Raw genomic sequence first — 18,154 nt, forward strand, 5'->3', positions numbered from 1 at the left:
ATTTTAAAAAAAATACTTTAAAAAACAATAGGCAACTACATTTCGAAACAGATAAAGGAGGGTGGATAAAAGTGAGGTAAGAATTGTATTTTAAAATGTTTTTTTTATTTTGTAAATGTATTTAATTTTTTTTAATATCAAATCCACAAAAAACAATTTAAAAATAACTTTAAAAAAAAATTAAATTTTAATAAAGAGCAGGTTCAACACCCCTAAACCGCAGTTCCTGATGGCAGTAATCCAATTAACAATGTGTCCCGAGTGGGAATTAAATTATTTTGTATAGTTATATTGTTCACACTCCACGGGCGCAGATGAAGCCAAAACTATGACAAGTATGTATTATTAATCAAATGTGATAAAATTATTCCTCTTTTCGGTTTGATTAATTCTTTTATTATATATTAGGTTGACCCGAGCCATCTGTTTGTTTTAATTAATTACTAGTTGCCGATGAACCTAGTTAATTAAGGAATATGCTGCTAGCTAGAGCTTAATTTGATATAATCCAAGTATGAGAAAATCATTAATTTGATTAGTTGACTCATCAAGTTCTTAATAATAAAATCCTATTATGATACGGTGTTGTTCATGAAATCAAAATTGGAAGCTTAATCCTTTTATTTAATTAGGATCTTGTGCTACTAATTAAATAACTTAATTCAGCAAATTATATTCGAAGTATTTGTGAATTTTTCTTTCTAGCTAGACTATCTGCCTTTATTATCGGTTTTTTTGTTCTTGTGTGGCTTAATGCCGACTGCAATAAGCGAGCATGGATGTTTCGTTGGGTTTTTATTCTTCCTTTTATGATTTATTTTTTTTATCTTAATTAAGGAAGAAAAAGATCATGAGTACTGTTCATTTTGTTTTTTCCTCTTTTTATTAAATTTTGTTTTTCATTTTTAATTTTATCTTTTAACATTTGAATAATTAGTGATTGAATTTCACAAATTATATTGATTTATTTTGTATAAAGTTATTTCAGTTTTATAATTCAAGACATGAGTTTTGTGGGTTAAATCAGTTGATTCAGGGTTTTAAGGTTTTTTTTTAATTGATTTTTTTTTAGTTTCATTTTTAATATTTTGAGTTAATTATGAATTAACCCGGGTTGACTTAGGTTTTTTTAATTGATTTTTTTTTCAATTTCATCCTTCAACATTGGATTTACTAGGAATCGAGGTTCATAATTTGTTTTGATTTTCTTTTCTATTGAATCATGTGAATCTTATGATCCAGGTTTGGAAAAATAACCTAGGTTGACTGGCTCTTTTTTTTTTTAATTATTTTTTTAATTAATATTTTTTTAATTTTATTTTTTAACATTGGGTTAATTAAGGATAAGACTTTCTGTATGTTTTTTTATTTGCTTCCTATGAAGTTATCACAAACTCATGACTCAGATATTGAATTTTATATGTTAACTTAGGTTAACTTGGGTCAATTTAATATGTTGTCATTTTAATATCTTTTTTAAAAAGATGTTGTTTTGAAGTTTATTTTAAGTCAAACTATGTTTTTTTTTTTTTTTTTGTTATCCAAGTTACCTTTGAATTTTTAAGTCGATTGAGTCATATCAAATCAATTTCTATATAATTTAAATTTTTTTCCTTCTTGAAAATACATTAGCAATATCTAAATATTTTTTAATATTTAAAAAAATTAATCTGACCATAATATAACACAAGTAAATAATCTAATATTATCTATATACATTATATTTTTGTTATCATCACATCTTTTAATATGTTGGAGTCACTAAGGCCATTAAATTGAAATTTTTTTAGTTATCATATTTTTAAAATAAAAAATATAATTTGGTTTCTAACAATATTTTTCAATTAAGTTTGTACATTTCAAATCATAAACTTTGTCAAAATTCTTCATATATATATATATATATATATATATATATATATAAGAAATAAAAATTCAAAACAATCACAATAATATCAACAACTATCACAAAAATTGATCACATCCATAATCAACTAATCTAATCAAACAAAAATTATCAAGTAGTTTAGAGACTAAGCTATTATATTGAGATATAATCCATTTTTAAAGGACGTGAATGAAGAGCCTGTTTTTTTTTTTTTTGTGGTTTAAAAATACTTTTCGAAAAAATTTGATTTTTTAAAATTTGTTTGCTTCAAATTAATATTTTTTATATATATTTTTAGATCATTTTGATATACTGATATCAGAAATATTTTTTTTTTAAAAAATATTATTTCAATATATTTATAAGCAAAAAACACTTTAAAAATAATTGCAACCACGATACTAAACAGGCTCGAGAAGTAAACCATGCACCTCACCTTAACTAATATATATATATTATATATATATATATATATATATATATATATATATAATTTAATTTAATTTTCTTTTCAATGAAACCCTCTATAGCCTAATTAGAAGACATTAGGCATGAGATTATGGTAAAAAATCATAATATTTAGAGATATGAAACTAAAATACAAAATACAAAGAAAATTTATGACTGACCATAAATTAATGAGGATTTTTATTTTGATCCAAAAATATATTTTATTTATATTTCAGTCCCTAAGTTAGAGAGAGGAGAGAAAAACCCACCTAAAAAAAAGAAAGATGTTAACTTGAATAATATGTTTGGTGAGTTAACTTGAGTTGATTGAAATCGATCTAATACATCATCGTTTAAATGTTAAAAATAAAAGAGGAAAGTGAGTTGTATTTTTGTTAATTGAAACCTTTTTATAACGATCGTTTAGATTGCTTTTAAACCCATATATCTAGTTTTGTTTTTTATGTTATTTTTTTTTGATCTTGAAACCCGTCAAATTGATTGAGTCACATCAAGATAACTTTTATATGATTTAACTGAAAACCCAAACTTGACAAAGACTTGAGTTTGGAGTTTCAAGTTTGATTGCTAGACCTAGTTTAATGAAATATCATTGAACCCCCTGTAGCTTTGATATTCATTTTTTATATTCAAAATTTTTTAGTCCAACTCGTAAAGTAGTGTGGGAAGTAAACTAGTAATACCTATTATTTTTATTTTTTTTAGTTCTTTGTCTCAATTGTTTATGTTAAAAGCAATTAAATGATTTTGTTTTAAAGAAAATAAGGAAAAGTTCTCACAAAAGATATAGCAAAATTATATGAAATAAAAGTTTTATTTTTTTAAACACATGTATACCCATTTAAATTCACTTTAACTCTTGTTATCTTATTCATTAGTACATTTAAATCTTTGATTAATTTTGATCAAGTTTACAAGTTGACATGTAGGAACTTATAATGTTTGGTTTTTATAATGCATGTGAAATTGTGTGGGAGGAGTATGCAGTATTTAGTAATACACGTGTCATTTCTTGATGGTCAAATATTCACTTCCATCTTGTTGTTGGAGTCAAAAACAGTGTCTTCTTCTTGATGGGTTGTTGGTGTGACAATGATGGTGGGGATGATTTGTCTTCATCGGTGCTTTTTTTTTTTTCTCTTATTTTCCTTGAATTTCCATATTGACCATTCAAAATTTCTGAATTGTTTTTATATTATTGAGATTTCAACTTTGATTTTTATTTTTTTAATTTTTTAATTTTTTTTCTTAGTTGTTTTGTAAAATTCTTATTTGTTTTTCAATTTCATCGTTTCAATCTTAACTTGTGATAAATTTGTTTTTTTAATTTGTTTCTTATTCTTTTGATTGTTTTTTTTTTTTTTTTTTTTGTCTTTATGCTTGATATGATTTTTCTTATCAATCTCACCCTTTAATAAAAAAATTGTAGTTCTCCTCTAATTTACATTTTGTTTCAATTTTGATATTTATTTTTTTTTAATTGATATTTTTTTGTTTTGGATTCTTTTGTATAATTGATTTTTTTAAAATAATTTCATCAAACATTTGAGAAGTTATCGCAAATTGACATTATTTTTTTTCTTATTCATTTTCATTATTCAATTTTTTTAAATGAACTTTGTGATTTTTTTTTTCCTATCAGATTATTCTGATCTCATGACTTGAACCGTAGGTTTGGCTCGACACTTATTACTCCGAAGTTATAGATTAATTATCATGCTAACTCGAGTTGACTCATACCATTTTTTTTATTTTTTTACCTAATGATCTCGTTCTTTCATATATATTGGTTAGAAATTGAGATTTATTGTTTTTTTTTTGTAAAATGATTTTTTTTTTCAAGTTGTCCTAATCACTTTGTTTTTTATTTGATCTATTTGCTGTCATTATTAATTTTTTTATTACCTAATTAAAATAAAACTAACTTATTTATAATCATGGATTTTTTTTTAAAAAAAAAACATGCATGCGTGACTTGAATAATATTCTTTACATAAAAAAAATTCAGCCCTGTAGCGTACATGGCATCCACGTCTAGTTTTTAACTACGTAAGCAACACCAACTAGTAGAAAGATATGGTGATGGAGAAAAGGTAAAATACATGGATGACATTAAGCCACCAAACAGTAAAGAAACCTTTAAAGTATAAAAGAAAGAATAGAGGAATGGAGGACAGCAACGACTCGTTGTTCGTAACTTCCTTTAATTTGTGGCGGCCTTTTTAACTGTATTTGTATTTTCTTTCGCTTTTCTAATTTTTATTTTTTAATATACAAGTGAATCGTATAGTAAAGTAAGGGTTATAAGATTTGAATTCAAAACTTTCTCCAACCATTAATTAACTTCAGGAAATTTATCGGGAAATATTTCCGTGATGTTCACCGATAAATATGTGATATTTATGGATAAATGTTGCAACGATATAATTAGAAAAATTCATTATAATTTACAAATAAAAATATTTTATTAATGTATTCATTTATATCAGGTTAATTTTCTAGTAGTGTTGTGATATATAGTTCAGTTTATTATTTTAGTTTTACACCAAAAAATGCTTAGTTATAAATGGGAGGAATTATAAGAAAGTGTTAGAGAATAACATAAATCATATCTTGGAGTCTCATCTTAATAACTTAAATTATTGGATTAAAATGATTTTTTAATATTATATTAGAGTTTTGATGAACAGCCCGGTCACGAGTTCGAATCTCATTATTTTTATTTATTTAATAAAAATTAAGAAAAAAATAATATAGATCTATTCAAGTTATAAGTTTAAAAAACTTTTATTAATTTTTTGATTGAAAGAGAAAGTTTGATTCAAAATCTTCTAATGGAACTAAAACAAAAGCAAATATACTGAGATATTTTGTCTGTTCAATAATTGTACCAGATATCATAGCCTCTACTTGAAGAGACTTTCTGAGACATTATTATCTGCCATTCGGAATCGTGATGTGGCTGAATGATATAAAAAAGCATCATAAATCCATTCGGAACTGCTAATTATAACTAAATAGGAAATATTAATTAGCACTCCTTGTTTCCTCCTTAACCTCTCAAGTTCTTGAGACAGAAAACAAAGGAATCAAATTTATGATTAACTTAATCAATTATAAAGCTGGCCAGAGATCGTATCAGCATATAACGTGGGGCAGGCTCATTTTCCCTCCAGAGGTAGATTTGATTTGCCAGATTCTATATATAAAATCCCTTGATCTCTATGCAAAGGATGCATGCACATGTTAGTCTCAAGAACACTTCAAGATCTTGCATGATTCAGTGCTCAGCACGATCTATTCTCCAGTTATCTTGGCCCCGACATGTTTACAAAGGTGAAACAACTAAAAATCACGTAGAAATTTGGTTCAGGCAGTTCAATTTGTTAATCTTAATTAGAGAAAGTCCACGAATTATTCTATTATCAGTAATTAAACTGGCTATAGTTTAGTGTATGGTGAAAACGATACATAAAAAACAAAGCATTACCATGCATCATGTATATAATGATTGATTTGATTCCTTCTATCTACTTGCCTATAAATATTTTCTGCGAAGATCAAGCCTTACAATGCTCAAGTAAGTCAAAAATAAAAACAAAAACTAGTTTTCATGACTCTCTTTTGAAATGGGACCGATTCTTTTTTATATTTTCTTCACATACGGCATCCACTAGCATGAATATAGGACCTCCATGAGAAATTTACACAAGTTTTTAGAGGAATATGTATGGTATAAATTTTCATTTTCAGAATGAAGAGGATTTGTATATATCATGTTGCCATTAAATAAATTTTCTCACGTAGCAAGTAAGCATTGAATTTATACCAAATATGAAAGTTTGCAGGGTTGCTTTCTATCGTAGTTGTGAACTCACAAATCTAACTTAGTTTAATTAGTTGCAAGAAATTATGTAATTAGACAAAGTAGAAGTCAAAGAATTATTGCTTCAACAAAAAATTTATTTATATAAAAATATATTGTTAACAAATCTGACTTTGCTTTCGTTTTGTAGATGATAATGATAGGATTTTAAACTTTAAATTTTAAATGAACTCGAAAAGTCGACCCTTTTTACTATCAAGAAAAAGAAATCATTTCAAGTATTGGGTTTAATTTTTTTAATCTTAACATCAAGGTAATTTAAAATTAACTTTTTCTCGAGATTAAATCTCTTTTCAATTGGTTTTTAAGCAAACTATCCACGATGGGATTGGTTATGAGGCTCAATAATAATCAATGATAGGATGATAATCATTAAATCCAGCAAAAGAAGAATTTAATTCTAAAAAAAAAGAGGAAAAGTAATTAAATCCAACCCCATAGAAACTTTTAGAATTACATTTAATGAGAACTATATATGACTCCAATGATAGTTTTATTACAGTTGCATGCATGTATAGGAGACAAGAAAAAAGTAATTAACATAGCTCATAACAACTACGGGCAAGGATCAAGCTTTTTGCCTCAAAAGATGTGGCTCAGATGTCCCTGTGACGGCGAAAGAACAAGAAAACAATAATGTACAGAACATATTGCACTAAATTTTTCATCATCAGAAAGAAGGAAAGGAAAAGGCAAAGAATAAGAACAACTTGAGTTGTTTAAAATAAATGGTTTAATTCATATTAAATAAAGAAGCACTCAAATCACTAACACCGTCTGATTAACTTTTATGGGAGTTAAATGCTGGAGTGATAATGAGATTAGAGGCGCTTGGGGACCGAATGCTTCATGTAATTACATTGGCTATTTTCCAGGAAGAAAAGATCTTCATCTAGATGAGTGAAGCTGTCCCATGAGAGAAAAGAGTCCACACTCTCAATCCATTGACTTACAGAGTGTTCTTGAATGGAATGGAATTCTCCAGCTGAAAGGTTATTGGATTCTTGAGAACTATAAGAAGTAGATGTGTTGGTTTCTTGATTAATCCATGAGCCCACATCCAAGCTCCCACACAACATTTCATAGCTCTTCAGAAGATCAGTTTCATCAGTTTCATCCAATATCTTAAATTCATCTTGCTCAAGTTTCTGATCTCTTTCTTGTACAAGATCACTCTTGGCTTGGTCACGATCCTCTGACTTGACTTCCAAGCTTTCCTCTTGTTCTTTTAGTGAAACAGATTCTTGAATTGTCTCCTCCTCCTCCTCACCACTAACATCCTTCTCTGTCTGTTCAATGGGGTTGTGGGTCACGGGGTCTAAACCAAGAACCTTCAATTTCTTCTTAATTCGAGTGTTCCAATGGTTCTTGATTTCATTGTCTGTGCGGCCCGGAAAATGTGAAGCAATCTTAGACCACCTACACAAAATTAAGTGTTCCCAAACGTCTTAGTAATTAAACAAGAAAATAAAAAAAAAATCCATCAACAAGTAACTGTCGTAATAATTAATTAATGACCCTGCATTAAAGTTTCTTGAAAGTAATCTTGAGGGAAAGCGAAAAACAAGAAAGCATTAATATTATACCTGTTGCCAAGACGTGAATGAAGCTGGATAATCTGATTGTCTTCCATTTTTGTAAAACCACCTCTCTTTAGATCCGGTCGCAGATAATTAATCCATCTTAGTCTACAGCTTTTTCCACATCTTAGCAAACCTTCAAAACCAGGCCACCAAAATGCTACCATTTTAGTTAAAGCTATGATGAAGTTGGTAAATGCATCAGCGCTATGCTTGAAACAAAGAAAAGAAAAGGAAAGAGATGCACACCTGCAAGCTTAGGAACCATTCGCCAGCATTGAATACCATTGTTGAGGATAAAGTTCGTAAGCTTATGATCTTCCTCAATTGTCCATGGACCTCTTTTTAATCCAACCTTATCGCAGCAAGGTTGCCTTCCCATTTTTGCCAACCTGAAGTGATGATCAAAGCTAAGCTAAGCTAGGAAGCTAGTCTTGACGCTTGAGAAATAACTCGAGAGCTAAAAAGTGAAAGGGACACCACCCTTTATAAATAGAAACTTATAATCCAAGAAAAGATGCTGCCAGTTCATTCAGACATAAAAAAAAGAAGGATGTTGTTTGAGGGGGGAGAGAAATGATTGAATGGAAAAGCATATAGGAGTTGAGAGCTCTTAAAAAGAATGGAGGGTGTGTATAATTATAAAATGGCCACCAGCGCCACCCTTATAGGAGACAATGGAAAGGGTCTTGATGAGCATGAAAAAACTGTACAGGAAAGAAGAACCAGACGTGGGTCGTCTTCGTTGACAAAATTAATTAATTTTGATGCTAAAGTCTTCTAATATTGGGTTTTAATTTGGTTAAGCCCTAAAAAATAACAAGACTTAACAAGACTTGAAGGATTATCCGGCCCCTTAAAAGCTGGCCATTTTTTGTCGTTGGGGGCAACTCATTTCATCTTAGAGAGAGAGAGAGAGAGAGAGAGAGAGAGAGATTCCTTCTTCTTAATGTGAAAGTGTCATAAAATTTCATTGATGGATTCCTCGAGCTGCAACTTGCAACCTTGACCTTTACCAGTATAGGTAGATTGGCAAACAAGACATGGTTACCTTCGGTGGTCAATGTTTGCTTGTTTTAAACTAATCTAATGAGAAAACTACGCAAGTGACAATAGTAATAAGACGCTATATATTATATACAAGTCCATTGATTGAATCTTTAGTTATGTTTTGAACTCTTCATAGATAATACTTAAGAACGAAGAACAACGACATTATTACCTTAATTAGATGCTTAATATATAGATCGCCTTTTAATATATTTAACAAGAAGTGGCAATATTATTCATGCCCAACACCTTCAACTTGAGAGATGGATCTCTTGCTTGCATATCCAATTAGATTTAAGGTTCTTTTGTACTCTGCCGAAATCCAGAAAAAAGGAAATCGCAACCAATGGCAATTAGCCTATAAGTTGTCCAGTGATCATTACAAGTATCCAAGAGTGAAGAGTACTTTATGCATTTTAAGAAACTTTATCTGTTTTCCATGAGAGAAAAAGGTTTGAGATTATAAATTCTGGATTCAAACAAATTAATGATTTATAAAATTGATACAACTTAGCTAACTTTCACCTTAAAAATGGTTTCTCCTTAACTAATACTTTGAGGTGATAATTCCATGGTCACTAATTTATTTATTTTTTAATTATTTTGGTATACAACTGATGAACATCAAAAAAATATAACTCTTAGGTTGGATAATCGGTTAATCAGTTGGTTATATTAATTTCATTCATTCTTCTTAATCAAGATGGTTGGTAGCTTATATTTCGTATTTGTTAGGCTAAGTTGACTTATGGCTAATACTTGTAAAAGATCTTTTTTGATGGAGATGATGGTTTTCTGATGCTTAAATAAGTATATTTTAGACAAAAAAAGATGTGATAATATTCTAGAGAGTGATATTCTGAAAATATATATGCAGTAGATAATGAAGATTTAAACTTTTATTTTGAAGGTTTTATGGTGTATTTATAACCCATGAGTTTTGTTATTTTGTGGAGAAAATAGGCTAAAATGTAACTTTATTTTTATGATTTTGAGTTACATTGTAAGCTATATTCCACTAATTTTATGCAGCTAAAAAATTTTTTTTTAAAAAAAAAATGACTAGTTATGAAAGACTTAATACATCTAATGATCTTGATAGAGTATAGACTTGTATAATTAACCTTATTTGTTGAAAAAAAAAAGTTTCTTTATAATTTTATAAAAAAATCTATAGAATTGATAGTATTATACCCAATCATTTTGAGTCTGGTCAACACCAAACCAAATGTATCCAGGCTAAGCATTCTGCCAAGCCCATTTGTGGTTGGATCTGGCTAGTGCCAGACCTAACACCTGGAATCGTTGCTGGGTCTGGTCAATGGCCAAACCCAACGCTCGAGGCTAAGCACTCTACCAAGCACAAGAGTGGCTGAGTTTGGCCAACATCAGACCCAATATTCTGGGCTTGATACACTGTCAAACCCAATCATGGTTGAGTTTGACTAGCATCATACCCAACATGTCTTCACTAGAGAGTGTTTATGTTCTAAAAAATTTATACTTTTAAGTTTTTTTTAATCTAATATTTTTTTTTTAGTAAAAGATATACCGATGAACTCATCAACAACCTAATACAAGTAAGTATACTTGTTAATTAAGACTAGAGTATATACATTAATTAATGACGAGCCCTTGAGGGGATATAACTCAATTGACGTCAATGTCTTTCTTCTTTCAAGATATCATTAGTCTGGGCTTTTTCTTTGCAATGAAAAAGAAAATAATGAAGGTTCCGCGGATAGAAATGGAGGAAGGCATTACAGGGGCAGGGCATACCTTCAATCATAAGTCTCCTAATTAAGTAGGAGACAGCATGGGTCACATATGATCCCGAGATACAAATCCCAAAGGCAAAAATCATGAAAGCGGGCGTTTCAGAACAACCTTTAGACACCAAGAAAGCAATCTTCAGCAAGAAGGAAATACTATATTACAAGAGGAAAAGGGCACGTTTTCCTTTGAATGTTCCATGTCAATTTATCTCTGCTTAAACAATTTGTAGACAAAAGTTTTGTCTCAACTCAATACAATGCTAGCAATAATTGTTGATGAAATTCAATAATCACAGATTAATAAATATTAGAAAACAATGGAAGAGTTTCATTTCCATTGAACCTCCTGGTCGCAAGTATATAAAATGATGCGATGATGTATTTCAGACAATTTAAAAGCATAGAATTGCGTTCTGGTTCATGTATATACATGCGATATGAGAATATGTCTATTTCGGTCAGATTCGCAGAAACCAACTTCGATCTCCTTCTTGTCGGGGTGGAGAAAGCATCGTTTTTTTTCTTGATCCTAAATAATTAATATTTAAGAGGCACTATAGTACTGTGATTGAATTTGTGTTCCTAAGTAAGTGTCCAAAGAATCTGTGGAAGAAGACCGCAAATGTCTAATTAAAAATTGTTATTGTTTTGTTATTATTGCAAGCTGGTCCATGCTAGACTTCTACCTCAAGTTTTATGATAGTTATCATATAAAAAAGACATGAAAAAAGATCATTTAAATATATTTTTAATTTAAATATACTTTTTAAAAGTATCTTGTGTTATAATACCAAACACACAATAATTTAATAGATTCTCTCATAAAACTTATTACATAATACAAACATAGCATTTTTATTTTTGATATATATATTTTTTTATTATTAATGTGAGTGTTCGAATCAGCTCGGGTGTATCTCAACTAATCCCACAGGCTCTGAAGTTAATAATCATGTAAGCCTCCAGTGACCTCGAGGTTTGTAGGACTCGAACTGGTGATTTCTAAAAAACAAATTTAAGATCTAATCAGTTGAGTTACACCCCTTATAATTACTTGTACCAAGGAAAAGGAAATAAAGGCATGGATGTAAATATGTGCTTTGATTTAATTCATAAGTTTATATGAAAAAGTTTTTTCGTAAATTCATAATTAGTTTATATGTAAAAGGTTATTCTCAAACTTAAAAATTACACGCAAAACTTGAACAAAATTTGTATACTTAAATTGGTTGTTTTGGAATACCTTAAGAGGAAGAAAAAAAAAAACTCTCAAACGTTTTGGCTTCTTAAAAAAAAAACAAATAAATATAAAGCTAACTTGATTATTCATAATTAGCTTTTGATTTGACACTCTCTCTCTCTCTCTCTCTCTCTCTCTCTCTCTCTCTCTCTCTCTCTCTCATATATATATATATATATATATATATATATATATATGTTGAAGAATTAAAAACAAAGAAACAATATTTTCTATAATATATATACTTCCTCATCTGATGCTTTCCTTCTGAAATTTTATAGATTTGTGACGTGCATGAAAAATAGAGAGAAAATAACCAATTATGGTATCATTACAGAAGTAGAGCTGGGAGTCGAACCCATGACGTCTGGTCAAGTTTTTATTGGAGAATACTATCTCTGGCATGGCAATAATATTCTTTAATTAACCCAACTTGCGTCAAGGTAGGTTAATTAAAGAATATTATTGTCATGCCTGCCCCAAGGTGGGTTTAACTAAAGAATATTATTGCAATGCCAAAGACCAATTTTCTCCAAGAAAAATTGAACCTAGCTGCTCAGCACCTCCCTACCTGTGTTGTTAACATTATGCAATAAGACACAGCTATAAAAACAAATAAAACAGGCATAATGTTTCATCTATGTCTAGATTACTATGAATTGAAAAGTTAAAATGATCTTTTTATTACTCTCAAATAAAATTATTTAACTAGTTATTAGAGGCAAAATAATCTTTTTAATAAGTTTAATTTGTTATTATCATATTAATTATGGACATATTGATCTCTTAACATAATAAATATATAGTGAAATGATTAAATATCTTTATAAAAAAAATTAAAAATGAAGTTCATGGGATTTTAAATTTAGTCTTTTAATACTTTGATTATATAGTGAAGTAATTACATTGCTCTTCAAAGTATAAAACATAAAGCATCTTGAGTTTTTTTTAGTATTTTTTCTTGATGGTTTTTTAATTAAAATCAATTTTATCCATCAATATTTTATTTTATTTTATTTTTATATCCAATTTGATCTTTATTTTCTTAATTGTTATTTTTTTTAATTTATTTTTGTTTTTAATTTTATCTCTTAATATTTTATTGCATTTAATATTTGTGTCTAATTTTATCGTTATTTTTTTTTATTTTTTTTTCTAATTATATATTTTTAAAAGTTTTCATGATATTTTTCTATATTAAAAAAATAACTTGACTTTTAGCATGCATATTGCGGCCCACCAAATAGTTCTGTACTAAAAACGATATCCTGATCCAAAGACTTTAATTTTATGACCAGTTAATCCCAATATTCTTCTGTAATCTTTGGGTGCTTTACCTCTGCTAATTTGTCTCGATTTATGTATAAAATTCCTGCTGGAAACGAATTTTCTTCTTGTCTAGTACTAGGAGCAGGAAGTGCTATGCAACCTAGCTCTTGCAACTTGGAAGTGCGAGACCAATCACGATCACTGTCATCCTTGATCGATAATATTGAGCAAAAAAAGTCAAGAACCAAGAACATTTGCAGCAGACAATCTTAAGAGCATGGAGGATCCCTGCTAATCACTTACAGCGTGTTGAGATGATAAATGACATATGACATATTGAAAGACTAGCCGAAAACTCCTATCAATTCCCAGAAGACACAGAAAAATGATTGATGAAATACAGAGATAGCACTAAAAAAGAAGCTTATAGCCCACAGAAGTAAGGAGAAGAACCTTAATTTGTCTTGGTGTTCAAGTTGATGTCATGGGAACCACATATTCAACTAGATTAATGTTTTTTTTTCTAATGGATGGAAGAATATTATTAATTATTGAGGTAGCCAGGGAAGAATTGGAATCTAGGAAGATCATTTAGGACAAATTTGGCCATTAGGCTATAAAATAAAAAGAACAGGCGAATTAATATGAAAACAAAAAAATTTGGTGAAATGGTATATTTTTTAGATGTCATGGTTTTGGATGAAGATATTTAATTGTAGTCACAGATTATAAACATAATATATAATTAAATATTATAGTTTAGAATCATAATATAAATTTAATTGATATCATATTTCTGAACCACGATAAAATTTTAATTGATGTTATGGTGTGGAACTGCAACATCAATTAAATCCTAATAGCCTTTCAGCAATTAATTTTCACAACATCTAAATCTAAAAAAAAAAAGTATTTCTTATGAGATTTATCATTTAGTTTGTTAACCTAACATCTAATTTAGTTAATGATATTAGAGAGTTAAAGAGTTTTTCAATTTTCACAAAATTTAAGCATAGTTTCTCCTATATAGAAACTATATCCAAAATTTTATCTTACTTATAAAAACCTGCGAAGAACCACAATTAACTAAACTCAATAAATTCTTACTATTCATAATTACAAGTAGCCCTTGGAATGCAAATAAAAAAAAAAAATCATATATAGCACGATTGGATCTAGCTCTTGCCCTTGTTTGAGTGGCCTCGTCCTCTATTATGACATTATCAAAAGTTAACCTCTCCCAAAAGTATCAAGTCTAGTGCGGCAAAATATTGAACCACTAGAACGCATAAGTGTATCCTTTATTTTTTTTATTTTTTTGTCAATATTACATGGCATAGATACAACCTTTCGACCATCTCATATCATGAAGCCAACCTACTATTAATGAAAAACATTAATGTTAAATTAAAATATCAATATATAAAATCCAAGTTAACATATATTAATTATAGAAATATTTGATTACTTACAATATTTTGAATATGCTAAGCATGTATTCAGGTGAAAGAACCTGTTCGGATCTAAAGTAATGACCCGACATGTGATACTCATGTATCAAATCAAATATTCTTCATTTGTAATTATATAATGCATCTCTATAAATGTTACATTCCTTTAGGCATTCCACTCTGATATAAGCTTTATAATGATTTAACTAGTTGTAATCATTATTTTTACCCTGATGATTTATGATGTGCAAAAGCATTACTCATATTGATGTTCACTAGAATGTGTTGTCTAGAGTTGAACTGTTGCCTTATCTGATATGAGCAATGTATATTATCCCCTTCAATTTAGAAAGGGGTTCCAATCCAAATGATCATTTGCATAACTCAATCTAATTATAAACACTGATAGATGTGACTACTAGTCTATCAATAGGCAATTCAAGCAAAATCAATATATTTTGTATTGTTAGTATCATTTTCCTGAGTCTAAAATGTGTGTCTCACATCTCCATCACTCAATTAGTGCATAGATCAATCAAAGATCAAGCTTGTTGTTGTCTAGATAACTAACATACAAAAAAACCTCCCTAAAAAAAATATGGTTGAACCCGCCCATATATTCTCTTACACTTAAGTATACAACAATAAATCATGATCTCATCCTTCATAACAATTTAGAATATAAGACATAAATATATAATACCTTTAATGTTAAGTACACTAAAAATATATTAAAGTTAAATATTCTTACAATATCAATAAAAATATCCTTTAATGATGTCTATCCTGCAACTGCTGGCAGAAGTGTCAACGAGTCTGGTAGACATGTACTATGACTCATGCTCTTCATGATCATAGTCATGCTCTCTATGGATGTCATTGTCATGATGTCCGTGAATATCATCTTCATCACAATATGAAAGCTCAATATGAACAAATGATCAATCGCCTCGAATGCACAACATCCTATGCAATAATACTAATGTTTATATGAAATTAGATAAGTTAAATATGCTTTACAAAAATATCATAATGAGAATATATGTTTGGTCATACAATTGTATTATCATAAATATGTTGTCAATCATGACATGTTTTTCTATTATGGTTTCCGTCATTGACTATGTCATACCTATAATGTGCATGACCCTATCTTGCATCTATCTCATTGTGCAAACGGATAAACATTCGTCGATCATACCCAAATTTCCCTCTAAATAAGAATGGTTCATCTTAAGGTCCAATGTAATCACTCTATTCAAACTCATTTGGTAACAGATAAAATGACATGTCATATGTTGATCTGTAGCTTTGAATCATGTAATGATTATTGACAAACTATGTAAAGTCTAAGTGATTCTCAACATTACATGCAAGAATATGTGAACATGAACGTTGAAATGTCTGTCATTTACCATATATGCATGTTCTATCATTCATTCTTATTATCATTTTGATTTATTTTACAGCTCTCGATTTAATAAAGGTATTGAGTTGGAACACTTATTGATCAGAGTCAAACAAAAATGTAGTATGATCTTTTAATTTATCCCTGCTCGTTATCAATTCAATTTGAATTATTTAAAACAAGCTTATAATATGATATCTAAAAAAAAAAATAAGATTAGGTAGATAACATATTTAAGTCCAAATTATTCCATGTTGAATAAAATCATTAGCTTCACATCTCTGCTAGACCTAATAACTATTACACCTATAAAATTTCAATTGAACTAGAGTTGAAATACGCATTGTTCGAGCACATTTCAAAATATAATTAAATGATTCTGAAAGATTAATTATCATATGATCACCATCACAACATAAAGCTCATTGTTCTTTTGGTTTTCATTCAAGTCATTCTTGATATGTTCAGTCCAACTTACAGATTCTTTCATACCAAAAATTAAATTTATGCTTTGAAAGTTCATAACACATCCTTAGAAATCTTTTTTTTTTTTTTTGTATAGGTTCATCCCAAATTTATGCGACTACATTCTTTATTCATGCATGTTTATCTAATTTTATACATATACATGTTATATCACTAGTAATGTATTTATGTAAGCAAAGAAAAAATCATCTCCAATTAAAATTATTTTCTTCATAAAGGAAATATCACATTATATGCATCAGAAACAACTGCAATTAATAACTTCTTATCATATCACCTATACAAATGTGTGTCATCAACATTGATAAGTGGTCTACAGTACTTGAATCCTTCAATACTAAGTCCAAATGACTAAAAAACTCTCTAAAAAAACTATTATACTAGGTTTTGATTCCTTTATTGCCAACAACAACCTAGGTGATTTTTCAAAAGACTCTTTATGTGAACTAAAAAAGAAGAAGCTCAAGCACCTTATATTTTGCAATCCATGCTTTGTCATATGATATTTTATACTTGTAATGAAATTTTATTTCATCTTATATGCTTACAACTGTTATAGAAAGATTATTCATAACAATGATTAATATAGCATTAATAATAAAATTTGCATCAAGCTAATGATAGTTTTTTTTTTTTTTTTAAGATTGAAACACATGTGCATGGTTTTTTTAACTTCTCTATCTCAAATGAATCTAATCTTTTATGATATTCTCCATACAAATACAACTTATATGCAGGTTCTTTCACATATTATAAATGAACAAATGTAGAGTTTAACCATTAAACTCAGTATTCAACTGAATGTGCAATGTATCACCATTTAACTGCATTAACTAATTCATTTTTATTGCTGAATGTTTTTCTAACTTCCAAGTTAGACCAATATGTTATCACACACAACCAATAAAAGATAATATTGTCATTCACCAATTTGACACCTCAAAGTTATTTCAACATCAATATTATTATAATTCCACCTAAATCCATAATAAATTGTTTCTTTTATCTCTACATATGACATGTCTATATTACCATTTAATAACAAAATTTTCTCGTCATTGCATGTGATACTACTATTCACATCAAGAACAATATTGTCACCACAATGACATAACATATATGTGTTATAAAACATTCTTAAAAAAAATCAAATTATGGTCAATTGGATGTAATTTTAACTAAATTACATTACCCTAATCCTAATTGGCAAAATTTACACCAAATTTAACCAAATTCCCAAAATTTAATGCAAAATAAAACATTATTTATATTGATATTTTAATGCTCAATTGCATTAAATCAAGCCCAAATTCATAGCAAATTAAAATACTTAAAGAAAATACCAAATTCTTCAACTTATAAACAATCCAATGCAACATGTAATTCATCACAATTCTATCACATTCATGCTCTATTGCATGAAATCATCAAGCATATTTAAGTACATTATTAGTTGATTTCAACAATCCACACAAAATCCTTAATTCGACAACTTATGCAAAATTAAATGCAACATATAATTAATATAAATAATTAATTCATAATTAATTTAACTTATATTCATGTTCAACTATATCAAATCAACCCTATTTGATGGTATTTATAACTAATTTATCATTAATTCAATAAACTCTAAATTCAACTTAAACA

General features: G+C 28.5%; 1 protein-coding gene across 1 annotated transcript; it reads right to left on the reverse strand.

Annotated features, from left to right (window-relative positions):
* Positions 1-6,927: 6,927 nt before the first annotated feature.
* On the reverse strand, positions 6,928-8,681 carry LOC118058148 (myb-related protein 315). The gene is made up of 3 exons (XM_035070859.2): positions 8,075-8,681; positions 7,832-7,961; positions 6,928-7,664 (listed from the first exon to the last, which is right to left on the reverse strand). The coding sequence occupies exons 1-3, from the start codon at positions 8,205-8,207 to the stop codon at positions 7,067-7,069; spliced, it is 861 nt and encodes a 286-aa protein (XP_034926750.1). The 5' UTR covers positions 8,208-8,681; the 3' UTR covers positions 6,928-7,066.
* Positions 8,682-18,154: the final 9,473 nt, after the last annotated feature.

The sequence above is a fragment of the Populus alba genome, chromosome 1 (genome assembly GCF_005239225.2).
Source record: "Populus alba chromosome 1, ASM523922v2, whole genome shotgun sequence".
In the NCBI taxonomy this organism is placed as follows: domain Eukaryota; kingdom Viridiplantae; phylum Streptophyta; class Magnoliopsida; order Malpighiales; family Salicaceae; genus Populus; species Populus alba.

Excerpts from the sequence above, each read along its gene's own strand:
- LOC118058148 (XM_035070859.2), bottom strand. The coding sequence starts at position 8,207 with ATGGGAAGGCAACCTTGCTGCGATAAGGTTGGATTAAAAAGAGGTCCA. Across the intron at positions 7,962-8,074 it reads AATGGTTCCTAAGCTTGCAG|GTTTGCTAAGATGTGGAAAA; the intron begins GTGTGCATCTCT and ends CTGGTTTTGAAG. Across the intron at positions 7,665-7,831 it reads CATTCACGTCTTGGCAACAG|GTGGTCTAAGATTGCTTCAC; the intron begins GTATAATATTAA and ends AATTTTGTGTAG.